The sequence below is a fragment of the Branchiostoma floridae genome, chromosome 7 (assembly GCF_000003815.2).
Source record: "Branchiostoma floridae strain S238N-H82 chromosome 7, Bfl_VNyyK, whole genome shotgun sequence".
Classification (NCBI taxonomy): domain Eukaryota; kingdom Metazoa; phylum Chordata; class Leptocardii; order Amphioxiformes; family Branchiostomatidae; genus Branchiostoma; species Branchiostoma floridae.
The window spans coordinates 13302240-13319018 of record NC_049985.1 but is presented as its reverse complement, the minus strand read 5'-3'; the positions used below and the strand labels follow the sequence as shown (position 1 = coordinate 13319018).

Sequence of the window (16779 nt, the reverse complement as noted above, 5' to 3'; positions counted from 1 at the left end):
CTTAACGTTGTACTTATAACCAGCTGCGATATTCTGGATGGAGGGCGGCCGCACCGATTAACTTATACAGATACATGTGCCTAAACAAATATTGGGGTCGATGCCAAAGGGCAAATCGTACCGGTAGTTTAACATTCATACCTTCATATGTTACAATGGCGGTGCACCACTGTTTAATTACCTCCTGCGTGTTCTTCATTATTTGTGCATTTACTGCATGCGATTGCAATAATGGTAAGTATGCAGTGTTCAGAACGTCTGTATAAACAGCTATTTACATAAGGGTAACGCCATAATGTTGGAATTAGGGGTAAAATGGTGCTAAAAGCGGTCAGTCGATAGATTCTGGACTTTGATCGTTACTGTATGGACTGCTCAATGTAAAATGATCAGTAACGTTACATATGATATAATAACTCATCAAGCTTAGATTTGAGTTAGAATCGCTGAGCACTGGAAGTATACTTCGAATAAACCTTAGTGTACAGTTCAACATGACAGGTGAATACAGGAAATACAGGTTATGTAATGCAACGATAATCTTTTACCATCTTAAGTGCATCATAACGTATCATAGAAATCCTGTAACGTTAGCTATTTTCAGAAATGGGTAATATTTGTAATTTTATCTTTATCTTTCTTCATTACCAATATGACATTATGATGAATACCACAGCATCGCATCCAAACGCAACCACCACAATTGTCCCACTGGTAACGCTTCAACCTAGCAACTCTACCAACGACGAAGCCTACATCGGGTTCATAGCAGCCACCATTGCATGTGTTTTCTTCGGAACCAACCTTGTGCCTGTCAAGAGAGTAGATACGGGTGATGGTAAGAATTTCAGAATAATTCGGATGTACTGTTAAGTTCAGTGTAAATTTGGTATCAGACGTTGGTAGAAAGAAATCTTTTCAATACCTTATTTCAAAATGAAATATGCAATTTGTTGAAGACACAATGTTTGTACTATGTTTATGCTCACATGTTGAATAGAACAGTCCGGCGTTGCAATAATGATTACTCTTGTCTATTTGTAGGTATGTTCTTCCAGTGGGTGTTCTGTTCGGCAGTCTGGTGTGTAGGTTTGGTAGTGAACGTCATCCAGGGTTATCCCACCTTTTACCCCATCTCCATGTTGGGAGGATTTCTATGGTGTACAGGTAAAAGTCAACACTCCAAGACAATACTCCGTGTTTTGATAGTTGCATTTTGCAAATGCTACCAGAATTAGAAACTTCGAACCCATGCTTGTTATTTATTATCTTTAGGTAATGCAGTGACTGTACCGATCCTGAAGACAATAGGATTGGGGATGGGGATGCTGTTCTGGGCTTCTGCTAACCTCCTGACGGGCTGGTTCAGCGGGAGGTTCGGCTGGTTCGGACTGAAGCCCCAGGATAGGTTCACCTGGCCGGCGCTGGACTATGTTGGGGTGGCGCTAGGCTTTCTCAGGTAAGGACTAATGGTTAGATTTTGACCAGGAGAAATATAGTAAATGTGTGGTAGTAGGTTTTTAAGCCTTGCAGGTGGAACAAATCATACCTTGCCAATAATCAAAGTGTCTTCTCTGTAAGAAAAGGACACAAGGTGCTGTGCGAAAAAATTGTATATGTTGCTCCCCTAATTTTCCTCTCTTTTTCTCTGTTGCAGACCCATCCTGTTTTCATTTGTGAAAAGTGACGTCATGGACAAGCCGGCGACCGAGCGCTCTCCATTACTAGCAGGACAAACAACAGAGGTTTTACGTTGTCTTATTTTGAGGTTGCAGATTTTTTGGAATCAGTAAAGTCATCAAAAGTCTATTGTTAGTCGGTTTGTACAAGCGGATCATGTCAAGACGATCAGTTTTTTTTGTATCATCGAAGATCGTCTAACGGACTGTTGATTTGTGACGTTTTTTATAGTCCTACCAGGGCACTATCAACACCCGATATGGAAGGGACACTACTACTGCACATGAACAGTCGGATCACTCTTGGGTAGACATCCTTTCTCCTGTGCAGAAAAGAATACTGTAAGTTTTATTATAATGTCCCGAGAACATCATGTATAAAATTGATAAATCAAACGACAGAATGGTAAATATTTTGAGTGTATACTTGGAAGTTACACGTATGTCACCTCTCTACACCATTGCTAATTGTTGACCAATAGTTAACCTGGTAACTATACAAGTAACTGCTTTGATTGTTTGAGTATAGTGACCACTTTGCCATATAACATTAGATACCTTTATCTACACAGAGGCATCTTAATGGCGTTATTTGCTGGCAGTATGTACGGTTTTAATTTCGCACCGGTGCTTTACGCGCAGCAGCACTACGAAGGAGCCACGGACAATGGTACGGAACTATTCTCTGGCATGGTGTAGTTTTGTATACTGAGTGTTGCGTTGCGTTATGATATACCGTGTAAAAGAAGCATCATTCTTCTATAAGCCAAAAATATAATAGAAATAGTAGATAATAAAAAGCATAATCTATTGATGTATTCCAGTTAGTGTACATCATTTTGCAAGCATGAAAGTGCCTTTAATTAACCTCCATTGAACAATCACTGTTTGAACAATCACTATGTTCAAATATCATTATTTCCCTCCATTATATGTTGATTTGCAGGACTGGACTATGTTTTTGCCCACTTCTCCGGTATCTATGCTACATCTACTCTATACTTCATCCTGTACGCCATCTACATGAAGAACAGACCTAAAGTATTCCCCAGAGCCATTCTCCCTACTCTTCTATCCGGAGCCATGTGGGGCATCGCACAGACTGCGTGGTTTGTGGCCAATCAGAGGCTACAGGAGAGTGTCAGCTTTCCCATAATTACAACGGTACCTTCAGACTTTTAATTTACAACAATCGAACTTCTTAAAATTACCGATTCGGTCTATCATACTCTACTTGTGTCTTTTTATTTTTTTAAACACAAGAGTACTAGTATTATTGTTCTTTCTGTAAGATAGCTTTGATAGATATTTATTGGATATCTTATCATTAAACACAATATCTATACATTTCAGGGCCCAAGTCTTATTGGGGCGTTATGGAGTGTTTTATACTTCCGAGAAATTAAGGTGAGACTTTAAGAATAACTCTTAGGTATGCACGATAAGAGCAGGCTACAAGTTAATCATTAATGGAATTAATTGCTGTATAATATCATAACGTAGTTATATTTCTAAAGACGATTTTAATTTCTTCGACCACATCTCTTAATCAACAAAACACAGATGGCATATGTACACGCAGGTGTCGCTATTACTGATCACTGCAATGAAATGTGTTGACTATGGCAGTGGGTGTTAGTGTAGCTTTCATGTGTACTTTATTGTAGTGATCGGTGTTATGTTATTTTCCCCTCTTGTTCTCAGGGCACCAGGAATTTACTGATACTTTCTGTGGCAATGATTGTGACTGTCTCCGGAGCTGTGTTGACTGGACTATCTTACTAAGACATAACAATGCGTTATGTCAGTATCACAGACTGTAAAGTTTTCATCATAATGGTTAAGGTATCGAGGCGTAGAATGAACGACTGGAAAGGCAAGCCAAGCAATATACATAGTAATCAACCGTAATAAAAAAAACTACTCTAAAACAGCGTGTTGTGTTGATATTTCTAAATTCCATCTATACCTGAAGGGGTCAGGTCCAAGATACAAATGTAGTGTACATGTGACTTGGAGGAGATGCATAGTTTTAGGGACAGCTGCAGATATATACCGGCACCAAAATAGATACTAGTCGTCAAGGACGTGACTTGAGCATGTAATGATGTATACAATTACACTTAATACATCATTCAAAATAATCTAATAACAGCTAATAAGCTTATAGTTACTGAGTACCAATTTAAAGATATGAGTGCTGTAACACTTCCACAAACAGCCTCAACCTTTCACCCCACATGTAAATATACAAACATGGGCGGCCACGAGTGGCGTTTTGTTTTTAGGCTCATTCTGTGTGGATATTTCTGCCTTTTCGTCCTTCCAATAACCTGTTATTGCAAGGAAGGTAAGTGTGCTTGTTTTATTAACTACAGGTGTAGTTTTGTAACTTACAAATACCATAAAGACAGGGCCAACAGGTACCGATAATACTAGATTGCTGGACTTTGATCATCGTTCCTGATTGTCGACTTGTGCGTTTGCTTAAAAAGTAAAACACATAAACATTGACTAAGCCACAACTTCATAATTACAATTACCTATAAAAAACAGACCACAGTTTTTGCGCATGAAATATGTTGGTATTTAATTTTGTGCGCTGAAATGTCTTTTTTTTTTCGTACAGATAGAAACTATCAGAATGTCCCATTACATTTACGACGGTCCCGAGGAAACGACAGTACGACCACCTCAGCAAGTACCTTCACAGCTGCTTACATACAGCCAAGTAACTTCACTAAAGACGAGGCCTACATCGGGTTTATCGCAGCAGCCGTGTCGTGTGTGTTCTTTGGAACCACCCTGGTGCCCGTGAAGAGAGTGGATACGGGGGACGGTAAGACTGGCAGAAATGACGTCATCACAGGCGCATAGTCATCATGACTTTAGAAAGGACATGGTACTGCCTATAAAAGCCCAGTGTCTGAATTTGAAACAACAGTTTGAAGATCTCACTACTCAGTAATATGTTGAGAGTTTCTCATCATGATACCTTGTTTAAATGTAGTTCATTTATCATGGAAATAGGGGACTTACTCCCACCAACAATGCATTCAACTAACTACGGACCCACACCAACAGAAAGAAACACAGCGAAATCACAAATATGGAATAAAACTCTGTCGCCGGAGGTTACCCTCCGGTCACAGAACAATTAATGAAGAAATTGCAGATATTTCTTTACATTAGATTCCGTGTTTCTTTGCTGATGTTTTTCCTTCCTAATTGCAGGCATGTTCTTCCAGTGGGTATTCTGCTCAGCAGTATGGTGTGTAGGGTTGGTGGTGAACGTTATTCAAGGGCTCCCCAAGTTCTACGCCATATCAATGATTGGAGGGGCTCTGTGGTGTACAGGTAACATTGGTTAACTTCCTTGTTGTTATTGAATAATATACAGCACATTTTTATATCATGGTGCATGTTGCAGAAATCATTTTCTTTTGAAACGGATTTTGTATTGGTGGCTAACCAGCGTTTTTTTGTGTCCAGGTAACGCAGTGGTTGTCCCAATCCTAAAGACCATAGGACTAGGTATGGGCATGCTGTTCTGGGCTTCTACCAACCTGCTGATGGGCTGGTTCAGCGGGAGGTTCGGCTGGTTTGGGATGCGGCCGGACAAGCTAACCAGGCCTGCATTAGACTATGCTGGTGTGGCCCTGGGTATTGTCAGGTAAGAACCATGACAAATGACACATTCCAATCGTTGCCTCCTACACATGTTAGGACGTTCGTCGTACGATCGTCATACGATCACAAAGTAAGGGCACTCTTCTTATAGTCGTTCGTTTGTCTTGTTGTCTGGTAGTCCTTCAGCAGTCCTATCACCAACAAAGCTGTCTTAGATCCTTGTCGGTGTTTCTGCTTTTGACACAGCCTGCGTGAAAGTTCCACATCAAAATCGTACGAGTACCTACGGGAAATCTGACCACCAACAATGTAGCTGCCAATAACCCTACCTTTCACGTTTGCTTGGTATAGACATATTGGAAATCATTTTAGAATGGGAAAGAACAGCTGATGTAATTATGTCTTCTTACCTGTCTTTGTAGGACGATAATATTATCCTTTGTGAAAAGTGACGTCATGGACAAGCCTGGAGCTGATAACGAGCCGCTGCTGGAAGAACACAGAATACAGGTGATTACTTTATCACCGAATTTGACCATAGACAGAAAAAATCAACACAAGCACCTGAAAAAGTAAAATTTGAAATAAAGAACAGAGTGAATAACCTGAATCATTAAGGGAATTTCCTGGTAATTGTAAAGACAAGGAGTTCTACTTTCTTTGCCGATTGCATTTCTTGGTATGTATAATCTTACCATGCAGTAGTGAATGTAAAATACTGTTGTGTATTTGATTGACCAGGCCAACATTAACAGTCCAAGTGAAAGACTTCCTTCGTCAGAACATGAGGACTACTCTTGGGTGGATAAACTTTCTCCTGTGAAAAAAAGAATCACGTAAGTAATAGTAAACGTAAATAAATCATATGCACTAAATGAATCTGTAGACCTCTTTTCTGATAAAATGTTGATCTGCATCTCATATCACATAAAGGCTGTATATTTTTTTATTGGTATGTGCATGCTGTAAAATGAACCTATTGGTTTCAGTCATCGCACACTGACCGGGTACCGTATTATTACTATTACTAAGTCATATACGTTAGTAGTATATTATTTTAAGGACCTTGTGTATCTTTTGCCACAGGGGAATTACACTGGCGATGTTTTCTGGCTGTATGTACGGTCTTAATTTTGTACCGGTCATTTACGCACAACAGCACTACGAAGGAGCTACAGACAATGGTAAAGGTTATCATTTATAATTTATAACAGTAATATCTCATTTGACTGGTACCACCTCTAAAGATTTTATAAAATCCTAGGTAATAGATTTTTAGCTGAGTAAACGAAGTGTAAATTATATTCCATACATATCCTTATGGAGCAAATAATTTGTGAGTATGAATTTACGTGTACCGCGTTGCTTTAGTCAGTGATGTCTTCTGTATTCTATTTCAGGTCTAGATTACGTTTTCGCTCATTTCAGTGGAATATACGCGACATCTACGCTATATTTCCTACTGTACTGTATGTACATGAGAAACAAGCCTGCGGTTTTCCCGAGAGCCATTCTACCGGCTCTACTGTCGGGGACCATGAGGGCCATAGCACAGGCCGCGTGGTTCGTGGCCAATCAGAGGCTACAGGAGAGTGTCAGTTTCCCCATCATCACAACGGTAACTTACTGATGCTCTTGTCAACAGGAGCAAAGCATACATATCATATGCTGAATCAGGGTATTCAGCATACAATATGTAACGTTATCTTCGGCTTATGTGTTAACAAACCTCTCTGTGGTATCTATGGACAAGGAAAATTATTTGTCTCTGCGACTCAATTTTGAACCTCTCATACATGGTATACATTATACATTTGTCGTAGAGTAGAATAATGAATCGCATATGTGGTTACAACGTATTTGAATCTTGAAAAGAAGTAAAAAGAATTTCATGCATCTTTCTGTTTGCAGGGCCCAAGCCTCGTGGGGACATTGTGGAGTGTTTTCTACTTTCGCGAAATCAAAGTAGGTTTATATATATATGATGAAATAATGGATATTAACTAGAGTACCGATGTCACAGAAGTGATTTAGTGCTTTCAACAAAGTATACTTATGACTTCAACTTGTCTTCTACAGGGCATCAGAAATGCAGTTATTCTAGCGGCTGTTTTTGCTGTGACAATCACCGGGGCTCTGCTGACAAGTTTCTCATTTTAATTTAGCGATTAAGAAACAGAAAATCAAGATGCCTAGCTCTGTGTCAAGAAAGGTCCAGGCTATAGCTGTAAGCATAAACTGACAAACGTACCCAACCTTAATAAAATCATCTAAAAACAAGGTTTTTTCTGTGTGTCAGAACATTTCAGTTATCATGTTAGGTATGGCATGTCATGTCATGTCACCGAACATATATTTGTGTGTCCAGGTGCCTTGAATAACCTTTCCAATGTTAGTACCAAAGTAGCCAATCAGCGAAACCTTTGTTTGAATTGTTGTCGTCGCAATGTACACAAAGAGAGGTCAGCGCGAGCGGTGCTCTTTAGTGGGAACCAACTGTCGCCCACGATTAAAGATGGCCGGACAAAAGTGGCATCGAGTTTTAGTTCGCACACTGTATATCGGGTTGGTTCTTTACACCTTCGTTGCAGCTTGTGACAGCGGGCACGGTGAGTTTATCTGTCCTACATGTAACACGTTAGGACAAGGAAATCCGTTAGGTCGAATGAATGGGCACGACCAGGGCACGACAAAATAGTTGCACTTTGGCCCATCACATGATGAGTCAACAAGTGGTTATTCTAACAGGTGGGGAGGGGGTAAAGAGTTCGAGAAAAAAAGAGGTCCGGAGACCGCGATAGGACAAAAATCTATATGAAAATCGTTTTGTTTTATCACTGATTGCATAACACTGTGTTTTCGTATCGTTAATCTAATTTTTGGTTTTTGTCCGTTGATACACATTAAAGAATGCTCTAGACTCATAAACATAAAACACACAACAGGAGCGATGTCAAATACCCACGACCTCTTGAGATCTGATCCAACTTATTGCTAGATTCAAGGCTTGGACAAACAAGCAATGGTTCACTCTTGATCTAAGTTACATACAAAAGTCCTTGGTTACATGCACTCTCTAGTCCGGCACAAAGAGGATACCCTGACGACGCCGTATCACAACGTTACAACAAGGTCACCAACAACAACAGTCATCCCGGCATCTCTCACGCCGAGTAACACCACTACAGATGAGACCTACCTAGGGTTCATAGCTGCAGGTGTGTCGGTTGCGTTCTTCGGAACCAACCTGGTGCCTATCAAGAAAGTGGACACGGGCGATGGTGCGTATGCACTGCTTCAGAGTCGTATGGTTCTGTGAATAAGTTCAACTGTTAGTCAACATATGATGAGACTGATTTCATTTTGATATTTAGGTACTAGTTCATAAAACATGGCCATCACCTTGTCAAATAAATTCTACACGATATCGTTTTGAAGGTATTGTGGCATTCTTTTAAGTATAGTGATGATCTGACGTGATGTTATGTAGTCTCCAAGCAGACCCTACGGTGCCTTAGAAATAGTATCAAAGCTGGCCAGGGACTTGGTATACCGGCACCAGGGTCTGCCCTCAGTCGGGCTGATCTGACGCTATTAGCATCTATTTGTTGCCTATTAAACTGTGCTTGCCGAGTAGGTGTTAATTGCCCTCCCGGCCTGGGATGGCTCGTGCGCCCCTGCACCGTCTCACGGGAAGTCACGTCACGGGTCACCTACGATGACCGTTACCGGCAGATTTAAAATGCCGGCAACAATGGAGGCCAGAGTACGACGTGTTTTCCGCGATGTATGGGGATTCGAGCCGAAGAAAGCACAGCTCGATTCCATTTTGGCCACTCTGGAAGGCAAGGATGTCTTTGTCGGCATCGCTACCGGTCAGGGGAAATCCCTTTGCTACCAATGCAAGCCATAGTTGCTAGCCGAGAGCAAACATCTGGTCCTTGACGCAGTTTTTGCCGGACGAAATTACAAAATCGCAGAACGAAATAGAAATAAACTTTCAGGAGACAGAAATTGCAGCGCGCTTGGCTTGTTGTGGTTCTTTCTACCGCATCCAAACATAACAGAGAGGATTACGATCAGGCGGCATGTTTTTAAAACTCATAACGTTAGTTTGGTGTTTATATATATGTATATCGAAATTTGTAGTTTGTTTGGCATTATTTTCAGACTTCAAATCGATTTTAAACTAAATATTTTATGTATTGTGGCGCTTGTTCTATTACGTTGCGATGCTGTCAAATTTTTCAATCCGGCGCCATTTGGCGCGAACCTACCGCTGGGAAGTGCGCGCTATCACTGACTTCGTCCAGTGTAAGTCGCTCGTAAAGTAATTAGCACTTGACAACAGGGTGGGGCAGCGACACCATTGTTGAATAGAAACGCTCCACCCTGTTTCAGTGCAGGCAGACCTCCGGTGCCCGTTTGACTCCCTTAGCCGGCTATCTCCCTTTGGCCGGCTATACTCCTTTGCCAGCTTTGATACTATTTCTAAGGCACCGTAGGGTCTGCTTGGAGACTAATGTTATGTACTGTTACAGGTATGTTCTTTCAGTGGATGTTTTGCTCGGCCATCTGGTGCGTGGGTTTGGTGGTGAACGTTATTCAGGGTTACCCCACCTTCTACCCCATCTGTATGTTGGGAGGATTTCTATGGTGTACAGGTAAATAACTGCATTTTACATCATACATCTTCAGTGCTTTCAAATTGTCTTTTTTCCAATCCTCGACCTTGCCGTTTGTTTCCTAAGTTCAACAATGTCGACGTCATCGGACAGGTGTTCTAAAGTTGCCAAAAGGACGAATACAAACGTTTTTCGCAAAATCTTTGCAACATTATTTGTTCGTACCAGAAAGTGCATATGGACCGGAATCAATTGCGTGTTTCCTTGTGTAGATCTAATTTTATCTTGGACATTCAACTCCAGGTAACGTGACAGTAGTACCGATCCTGAAGTGCATAGGCATGGGGATGGGCATGCTGATCTGGGGCTCCTTCAACCTCATGATGGGCTGGTTCAGCGGGCGGTTCGGCTGGTTCGGGCTGAAGCCGCAGGACAAGTTCACCCGGCCGGTGCTGGACTACGCTGGGTTCGGGTTAGCTGTTCTTAGGTAAACATGTCAAAATGGTTACGTCATGCGTAGAGATAAATGGTTGACATGGCAGCAACTACAGAACACACCAGCTGTAGCCGTTCCATATATCAACAACAGGACTACTTGGGGTACTGTCTATTTATCACATTAAAGTTTTCATTCATTGAGTCATTCATTTATTCAGTCAAAACCGTGCTAACCACGTACGTTTACACGTGATAATGGTTGTCACAATGATATCACATTTTTTCACCAGTACATTTAGACAAGAATTATCCTCTTACTAGTGAATGATATGATAGTCTAACCGTGCGGAGGGTTATCTTGTTAAGTTTACACATGTCCATCTTTTTTCAGTGTTACCATGTTTCTGTTTGTGAAGAGCGAGGGAAAGACAACACCTTCTGCAGAAGAGCAGCGCCTTTTGGTCAGCAATGTAAGTACATTTCTCACACATCAGCTTTTCTGTACCTGCTTATCTCCGGTTTGTGTAGGAAAGCAGTCTCCGACATTTTGTACAGTTTTGTATGTGATCAAGGGGTTCACAATTACTTAGCTGGGATGAAGTTTTAATATCCTCAATATTTGCACCTGTTTTAGAGGACACTCAACAGTCGTTACGGTACCAGTGCTGCTGCAGCAGTGGAGGAATCGGATGAGTCCTGGGTGGACAAGCTGTCTTCAAATCAGAAGCGGCTAGTGTGAGTTCTCATTCTTTCATTTTTCAAAAGCTACAAAACCGTCTATTTTCAAATATATACAAGTGATCAATACGAAAATTAAAATAAAAAACACCCCTGGTTTTCTCCTTGCGAATGTATCAGAGAACTAAGTTCATGTATACACTACATGCTGTTTCTCTACTCCACTAGTGGCGTTGTGCTGTCTGCGCTTGCAGGCTGTGCGTACGGGACCAGCTTCGCACCAGTGATTTACCCACAGCAACATTACCAGGGAGCCTCACAGGATGGTAGGTGTCACTGAAGACATTCACGCATAACTCTGTTTTTCAGAGCATTTTCGACACTTAACTGTGACATGAGAGGTCATAGAGGCACCTTGGAGCGTCTTCTATCTTATAGAAATCAAAGAACTAATTTCAATTAAATTACATTATTTACAAAATGATTTTGTTGTGCTACACTATAGTGTTGACACAGTGTGTATATTGTAAATTACAGAAACAGACGCATGGACAATACACAAGCCGAAAACAAACATTAACTCCCCAAATTAACGTGAAGTAACTGTTGAAAATGCCTTGTGTCAGTTTGCACGGAACAAAACGAGACCTGTCATTACAAATGTTCCTCAATGTTTTTCTATAGGACTGGACTATGTTTTTGCTCACTTTTCCGGTGTCTATGCTACATCTACTCTGTACTTCATATTGTACGCCATCTACATGAAGAACAGACCTAAAGTATTCCCCAGAGCCATTCTCCCCATACTTCTCGGGGGATTTATGTGGGGCATCGCAGAGTCTGGGTGGTTCGTGGCAAATCAGAAGCTTCAAGAGAGCGTCAGCTTTCCAATAATCTCAACGGTATGTTCACATTTCAACACGACATATATAATACTTATGTATTTCTGTACTTTTACACTGTTGTTTATCCTATTTCAAATATAGTCCTTTCCTCTCAACATGTGTTTTTGCAAAGCTAGGGTCATATGTAGTCCATTACTGAACAACTATCAAAGTTTCTGGACTTGGTTTCCAGGGTCCAGGAATAGTTGCAGCACTTTGGAGTGTCTTCTATTTCAAAGAAATCAAGGTAAGGAACTAATCTTGCATGAAATTACATCATTAACACCATTGCAGTTTCCTTACTAGTCAATGATTGTCTTTAATTGTGCTAAACTTTGTCAAAACTATTTTGTGACACTTTTTATAAAATCTTTTGTTGCAGGGAGCCAGGAATCTATTAATATTGACATTGGCATTTGCAGTCACTGTAGCAGGAGCTTTGCTGACGGCTTTCTCCTATTAGAAAAGTGTACAGTGCACATCAGCAGTACCATTTTTCTATACTTCTACAGAAGTAATATTATGTTAACCCTGCATATCAAGAAACATAACATTCATATCTATTCATACAAGTGAGTATTGTTTTCTATGTAAATAACATTATAGGTTGAGAACATAGAATAGCTATAGACAATCATTGTCAGAGATGATACAAGAAAATAAATGCATTTAATATCATGATAGGTTTTCATTTTTTTTTCTTCAAATGTACATGTTACTCAAGCATAAAGTCACCATTTGCATCTACAACATAAATGTACTAAGCAAACCTTGATAAAATGCCATCATCACCAGTTTCTGTACTCCTCTACATAATGTCTTGTGCCGTATAAAGAAAATGATCATGAAACATTTTACTTATGAATCACCGACAGCCAGGTTGTCCTCAGTGTTCAGTCTCAGTGTCAAGAATCTTGAAGTCCTTGAGCACCTGTACTGTGGATGCAAAAACCTCCTCCTTAGAGCCACTTGCATCAATCACCTTAAGGCCAGGGTTCTCCATCCTCAGATAGGCTTCAACCAACCTTGGAGAGAAAAAAAGTTAACAAAGTTTAGACCAAACAGAGCAAAGGTTTCATAGAAATAGTGCCAAGTTAAAAGCCCACACTGACCTAATTTCATAAATGACATCCCCCAGAACTAACCCGGGAGGGCAAAAAGCGTGTAGATGACATCCATAAAATCGAGTCAGTGTGGCCTAACTTAATAATATAAGCAGGCAATGTCCCTTCTGCAGCCTTTTTCTGTACAGAATTACATACATATGTTGTACATCTAGAAAGAAGGCTTGCTACTTTTGAGCAAATGTTGACTTTTGAGATAAAGCCATTCTTCATGTGTTTTAGATGATTAGTCCATACCTCTTCCTGAACAGCAGACTTTTCTCCAGTCTTATCTCCTCCTCAGTTTTCCCCATCCCCCTGCCCGCTAGTCGAGCACCTCTGCTGGTCTCGTTTACCATCAGCAGCAGGGCGAGTTGTGGCTTCAGCAGGTCTGAGGGCCAGGTGTAGACACTGTGTCCCCGTGGGGGGAGCTGAGACTCGTCCCCACACCCCACCTCTGTGGCTATGGAGTATGCTGTTGTGCTGTGCCAAAACCTGGGAAAGTCAGTAACATACATTCTTAAAGGGGGACTAGACTTATTTTTTCAAAGAATTCTGCAATATTCTAAATATACCCCAAAGCCTAGTCCTTCCTTTTTTACATTAGTCCATCATAGATGAGCGTTTTCACAACATGTGCCGTTCTGTTGTCGAGTCTGGGGATGTAACTCGACCTTGGACCTCTGTGACGTCAGCCCGCAGCCAACCTCCATACTGCTACATACGCCACTGCTATTATAGCACGTACTTATCATCAACCGACACTTCCAAGGATGGATTCCGGCAAATTGGAGGGAGTCAACGAGTTTGAAGGTGTTGAGGAGTACGGGCTATTGTTGCCAACCCAACTTGAAAGGGTCAGATGTTAAGCAATGATGCAATGTTCATTGCACTTGTCTAAAAGAGCTAGAGAAATTCCCCTGATACAATGAACCTGTAAATACTAGCTCTTTTAGACAAGTGTGATGAACATTGCCCATGGCTTAAGGTCCAACCCTAAGGACTGCAGCACTTATAGGATCCACACTACTACAGACATTCAGTCATGTCATATGTGTCATACCTGTCTATGACCACAGGATGTGTCTGTGCCTCCTCTGCCACCTGCATGGCCAGTATGTAGTTTCCCAGTGTGTAGTACGCTCTCCGGATCAACTCTGGCTGGGAGTCAAACACTTCCCGCAGGTGGCGGATGGGCAGAGGGGGTGACTGGAGAACGGGGGCACTCAGCATCTTTCCCAATCTCTCTGTTAAGGTTGTTTTTCCTAAAAAATGAATGGGGAAAGGCTGATGACTGGTATTCATTTTTATGTCATACCTGGGCCACGAAAAACGTTCGATACGGGTGTACCGTGTGATAACTTTCCGTATCACACGGGTTCTAAGTTGTATCACAGAGGCTTCCTTTGAGTAAATCAAACTATTTCGAACGGGCCGAATACGGCACAGTTAAAAAGTCCTATACTAGCTCGGTCCCAGCCCTCCTGTGGGTCGGATCACCCTCCGGCCTTCGGGCGATCCTTCCCGTGGTCGGGCTTGTACCTCGGGTGATACGGAATACACTTTGCTGTATTCTATATTAATCATTTTTACAGGTTTGTCTTAATGTATAGAAGGTTTCCTACTAGACTTAATAAAGGTAAGGTGAGGAGACATGTTACCCTTATAAATGCAAGGCAAAATGTACCTGTGGCATCCAGACCCTCCAAAACAATGACAGAGTGTTGACACTTCTCCTGTAGAGATGCCACGTCAAGCGATTCAGGAACAAGAGTAGATGAAGCAGACAGCACCTCTGAAACCCCTGGGATATCAGGACACTGAAACCATTGTAAAATAAACTTAATTATGTAAATATTGCACAACGACGTACGGAAAAACAGAAGGGAGGCAAAGCAATATCATCTTTGCATTATACTGTACATATAACATGATATCTAGCCTAGATGTCAGACTGCAGGGCCTACACAGGCCTGCTCCTTTACTCTAGGGCAAACATGACCCAAAAGAAATCATATCACAGCCCTGTTGAGTTAGACCCTCTGTCATCGTAGACTGGGTACTATCCTCTGTGGTAACGTTAACAACTGGATCAATCTTTTTGCTTGCTAACTACAAAAAGATTGAGCCAGCAGTTACTGAGAATGGTACCCATATAGTCTACTGTCATCTTTTTCAAGAGCCTTAATTAAACTACTATAGGGAAGGGGGCATTTGGTGAAATTTCCATGGGGGCATATTGGCCCTGAAGATGAGCTGGCCTGTGTAGGCCTTGGAACCCAGGTTACATATCACCACAGCAAGGAAGAACACAGAGTTTATCTATGCCTTAACCAAGGAAGTTAACCCTCCTTACTTTAACAGTATGAGTTCATGATGAACCTTTAATATTTAACCACACTACATGATATATGAATATAATTGAGTAATAGAAGTAAAGACAGTCATTATCATATTTACCTCTCTCAATATATTAACAGCTCTGTTGTAGGAGTGAAACACAGCATTGTTATCAGGATTGAGAAATGCAGGATGACAGTGAGGTGTCTCAACTCTCATCATCTCCTCCTCCTCCTGATGACGTGCCCCTTCCTCTGACATCTCCACTCTAGTCTGCAGATGTTTCCCCTCTCTCAAAACGTGCTCAAAATACTCAGTCTGTCCGAACTTTAGCGCCATTTCTTGGACAAATCCACGGAGTGACTCGTTCATGGTTGGACTGGGAATGAAAAACTGCTTTCGAAAAGTGTCTGGTCGTTCGGGGTTGAAGGAAAAGCCATGGAAAAGAGAGCGCTGTGGTCCTAGGTGGTTGCATATGTCCCCCAGAAGTTTTGAATGTGCGCGATTGTTATTTACACGGGAGTTTTCCGATCTGTACGCGCTTATAGAGTAGAACACAGCAAAATCAGGAAACTCTCTAGGTGTGCTGAAAGACGCTGCATCTCCCTGACTAATCTTAGTTGCGCTAGAAAAATAAATGGGACCACTTTCCGTCTCGATTGCCTTCACCAATTTCTTGTCCTGGTCTTCCGCCATTTTGAATTTGGAGCCAAAACGTCGTCTGCAAGTCTGCGGTAGTTTGTACAAAATATTCCACGACTGTCTAAGATTGTGCCGGAAGGAAAAAGCAACAGGGCTCATTCCCTGCTCATACCGTGTGCAGGCGTGCCTGAGAAAGCTTTGAGGCTTCCAAGAAATTGTTTTACCTGGCGCGAAACTATGCAGCTGGGCTGGGCTGGCTGGGCAGGGTACACTGTAGATCACGTGATAAGGGCGATACCATTTACTTCTATAAGGGTGACTGTTACTTCAGTGGTGATATTACAAAAAATTCCGGTGATTTTAATGCCACATTTTGATAAGATATTCTTTTCAAATATATTCACTTTAAATCTGCATATTTAAAATACTTCAAAATTCTTTGCCGTCTGCTTTGTAAGGGCATAATGATTCCTGATGGACCTACCCATTACAGTTGCTTCAGGCAATGGCGCCCCCTGTCCTAGTTTCGGTGCCTTGCACCTCCGTGCGTCATACCGATTTTAAGTTTCGCCCTTCGAATGTTTACTTTGGGACCGTAAACAATGTTCACAATGTTATGTGATTCAAGAAAATACTCAATTTCTCCATTCCTGCGACTAACTTCAACTTATTGCAAATGCTAGGTGAAGTTTTAAGTATATGACGTTACTTTAAATGATCGTCCATTTGCAAATTACACTCAAATTACATGGCTTAGATG

At 41.4% G+C, this 16779-nt stretch overlaps 4 protein-coding genes and 1 long non-coding RNA gene across 7 annotated transcripts; 3 read left to right on the top strand and 2 right to left on the bottom strand.

Moving 5' to 3' along the window:
* The first annotated feature begins 663 nt into the window (after positions 1 to 663).
* LOC118420044 (transmembrane protein 144-like) lies at positions 664 to 3598 on the top strand. The gene is made up of 9 exons (XM_035826749.1): positions 664 to 838; positions 1045 to 1167; positions 1276 to 1459; positions 1658 to 1745; positions 1912 to 2021; positions 2252 to 2349; positions 2626 to 2843; positions 3033 to 3086; positions 3384 to 3598. Exons 1-9 carry the CDS (start codon positions 664 to 666, stop codon positions 3462 to 3464), a joined length of 1131 nt encoding a protein of 376 aa, XP_035682642.1. The 3' UTR covers positions 3465 to 3598.
* Positions 3599 to 4266: 668 nt separating this feature from the next.
* On the top strand, positions 4267 to 7611 carry LOC118418884 (transmembrane protein 144-like). The gene is made up of 9 exons (XM_035825002.1): positions 4267 to 4518; positions 4914 to 5045; positions 5181 to 5352; positions 5732 to 5819; positions 6051 to 6145; positions 6396 to 6493; positions 6710 to 6927; positions 7221 to 7274; positions 7389 to 7611. Exons 1-9 carry the CDS (start codon positions 4287 to 4289, stop codon positions 7467 to 7469), a joined length of 1170 nt encoding a protein of 389 aa, XP_035680895.1. The 5' UTR covers positions 4267 to 4286; the 3' UTR covers positions 7470 to 7611.
* LOC118418885 lies at positions 5687 to 8788 on the bottom strand. Of its 2 annotated transcripts, none has more exons than XR_004831549.1 (3): positions 8509 to 8788; positions 6005 to 6126; positions 5687 to 5798 (listed from the first exon to the last, which is right to left on the bottom strand). It is a non-coding gene; the product is annotated as an uncharacterized LOC118418885 (long non-coding RNA). The 2 variants fall into 2 exon arrangements; XR_004831548.1 differs by having other exon boundaries at positions 5687 to 5795.
* LOC118418882 (transmembrane protein 144-like) lies at positions 7658 to 12612 on the top strand. Of its 2 annotated transcripts, XM_035824998.1 has the most exons (10): positions 7658 to 7918; positions 8390 to 8590; positions 9851 to 9973; positions 10238 to 10421; positions 10764 to 10842; positions 11007 to 11107; positions 11279 to 11376; positions 11735 to 11952; positions 12128 to 12181; positions 12317 to 12612. In XM_035824998.1, exons 1-10 carry the CDS (start codon positions 7756 to 7758, stop codon positions 12395 to 12397), a joined length of 1302 nt encoding a protein of 433 aa, XP_035680891.1. In that variant the 5' UTR covers positions 7658 to 7755; the 3' UTR covers positions 12398 to 12612. The 2 variants fall into 2 exon arrangements, with proteins under 2 accessions (XP_035680891.1, XP_035680892.1); XM_035824999.1 differs by lacking the exon at positions 8390 to 8590 and having other exon boundaries at positions 7659 to 7918.
* Positions 12613 to 12804: 192 nt separating this feature from the next.
* LOC118418881 (UMP-CMP kinase 2, mitochondrial-like) lies at positions 12805 to 16310 on the bottom strand. Its single transcript, XM_035824997.1, has 5 exons — positions 15498 to 16310; positions 14725 to 14857; positions 14101 to 14302; positions 13296 to 13532; positions 12805 to 12959 (listed from the first exon to the last, which is right to left on the bottom strand). The coding sequence occupies exons 1-5, from the start codon at positions 16176 to 16178 to the stop codon at positions 12821 to 12823; spliced, it is 1392 nt and encodes a 463-aa protein (XP_035680890.1). The 5' UTR covers positions 16179 to 16310; the 3' UTR covers positions 12805 to 12820.
* Positions 16311 to 16779: the final 469 nt, after the last annotated feature.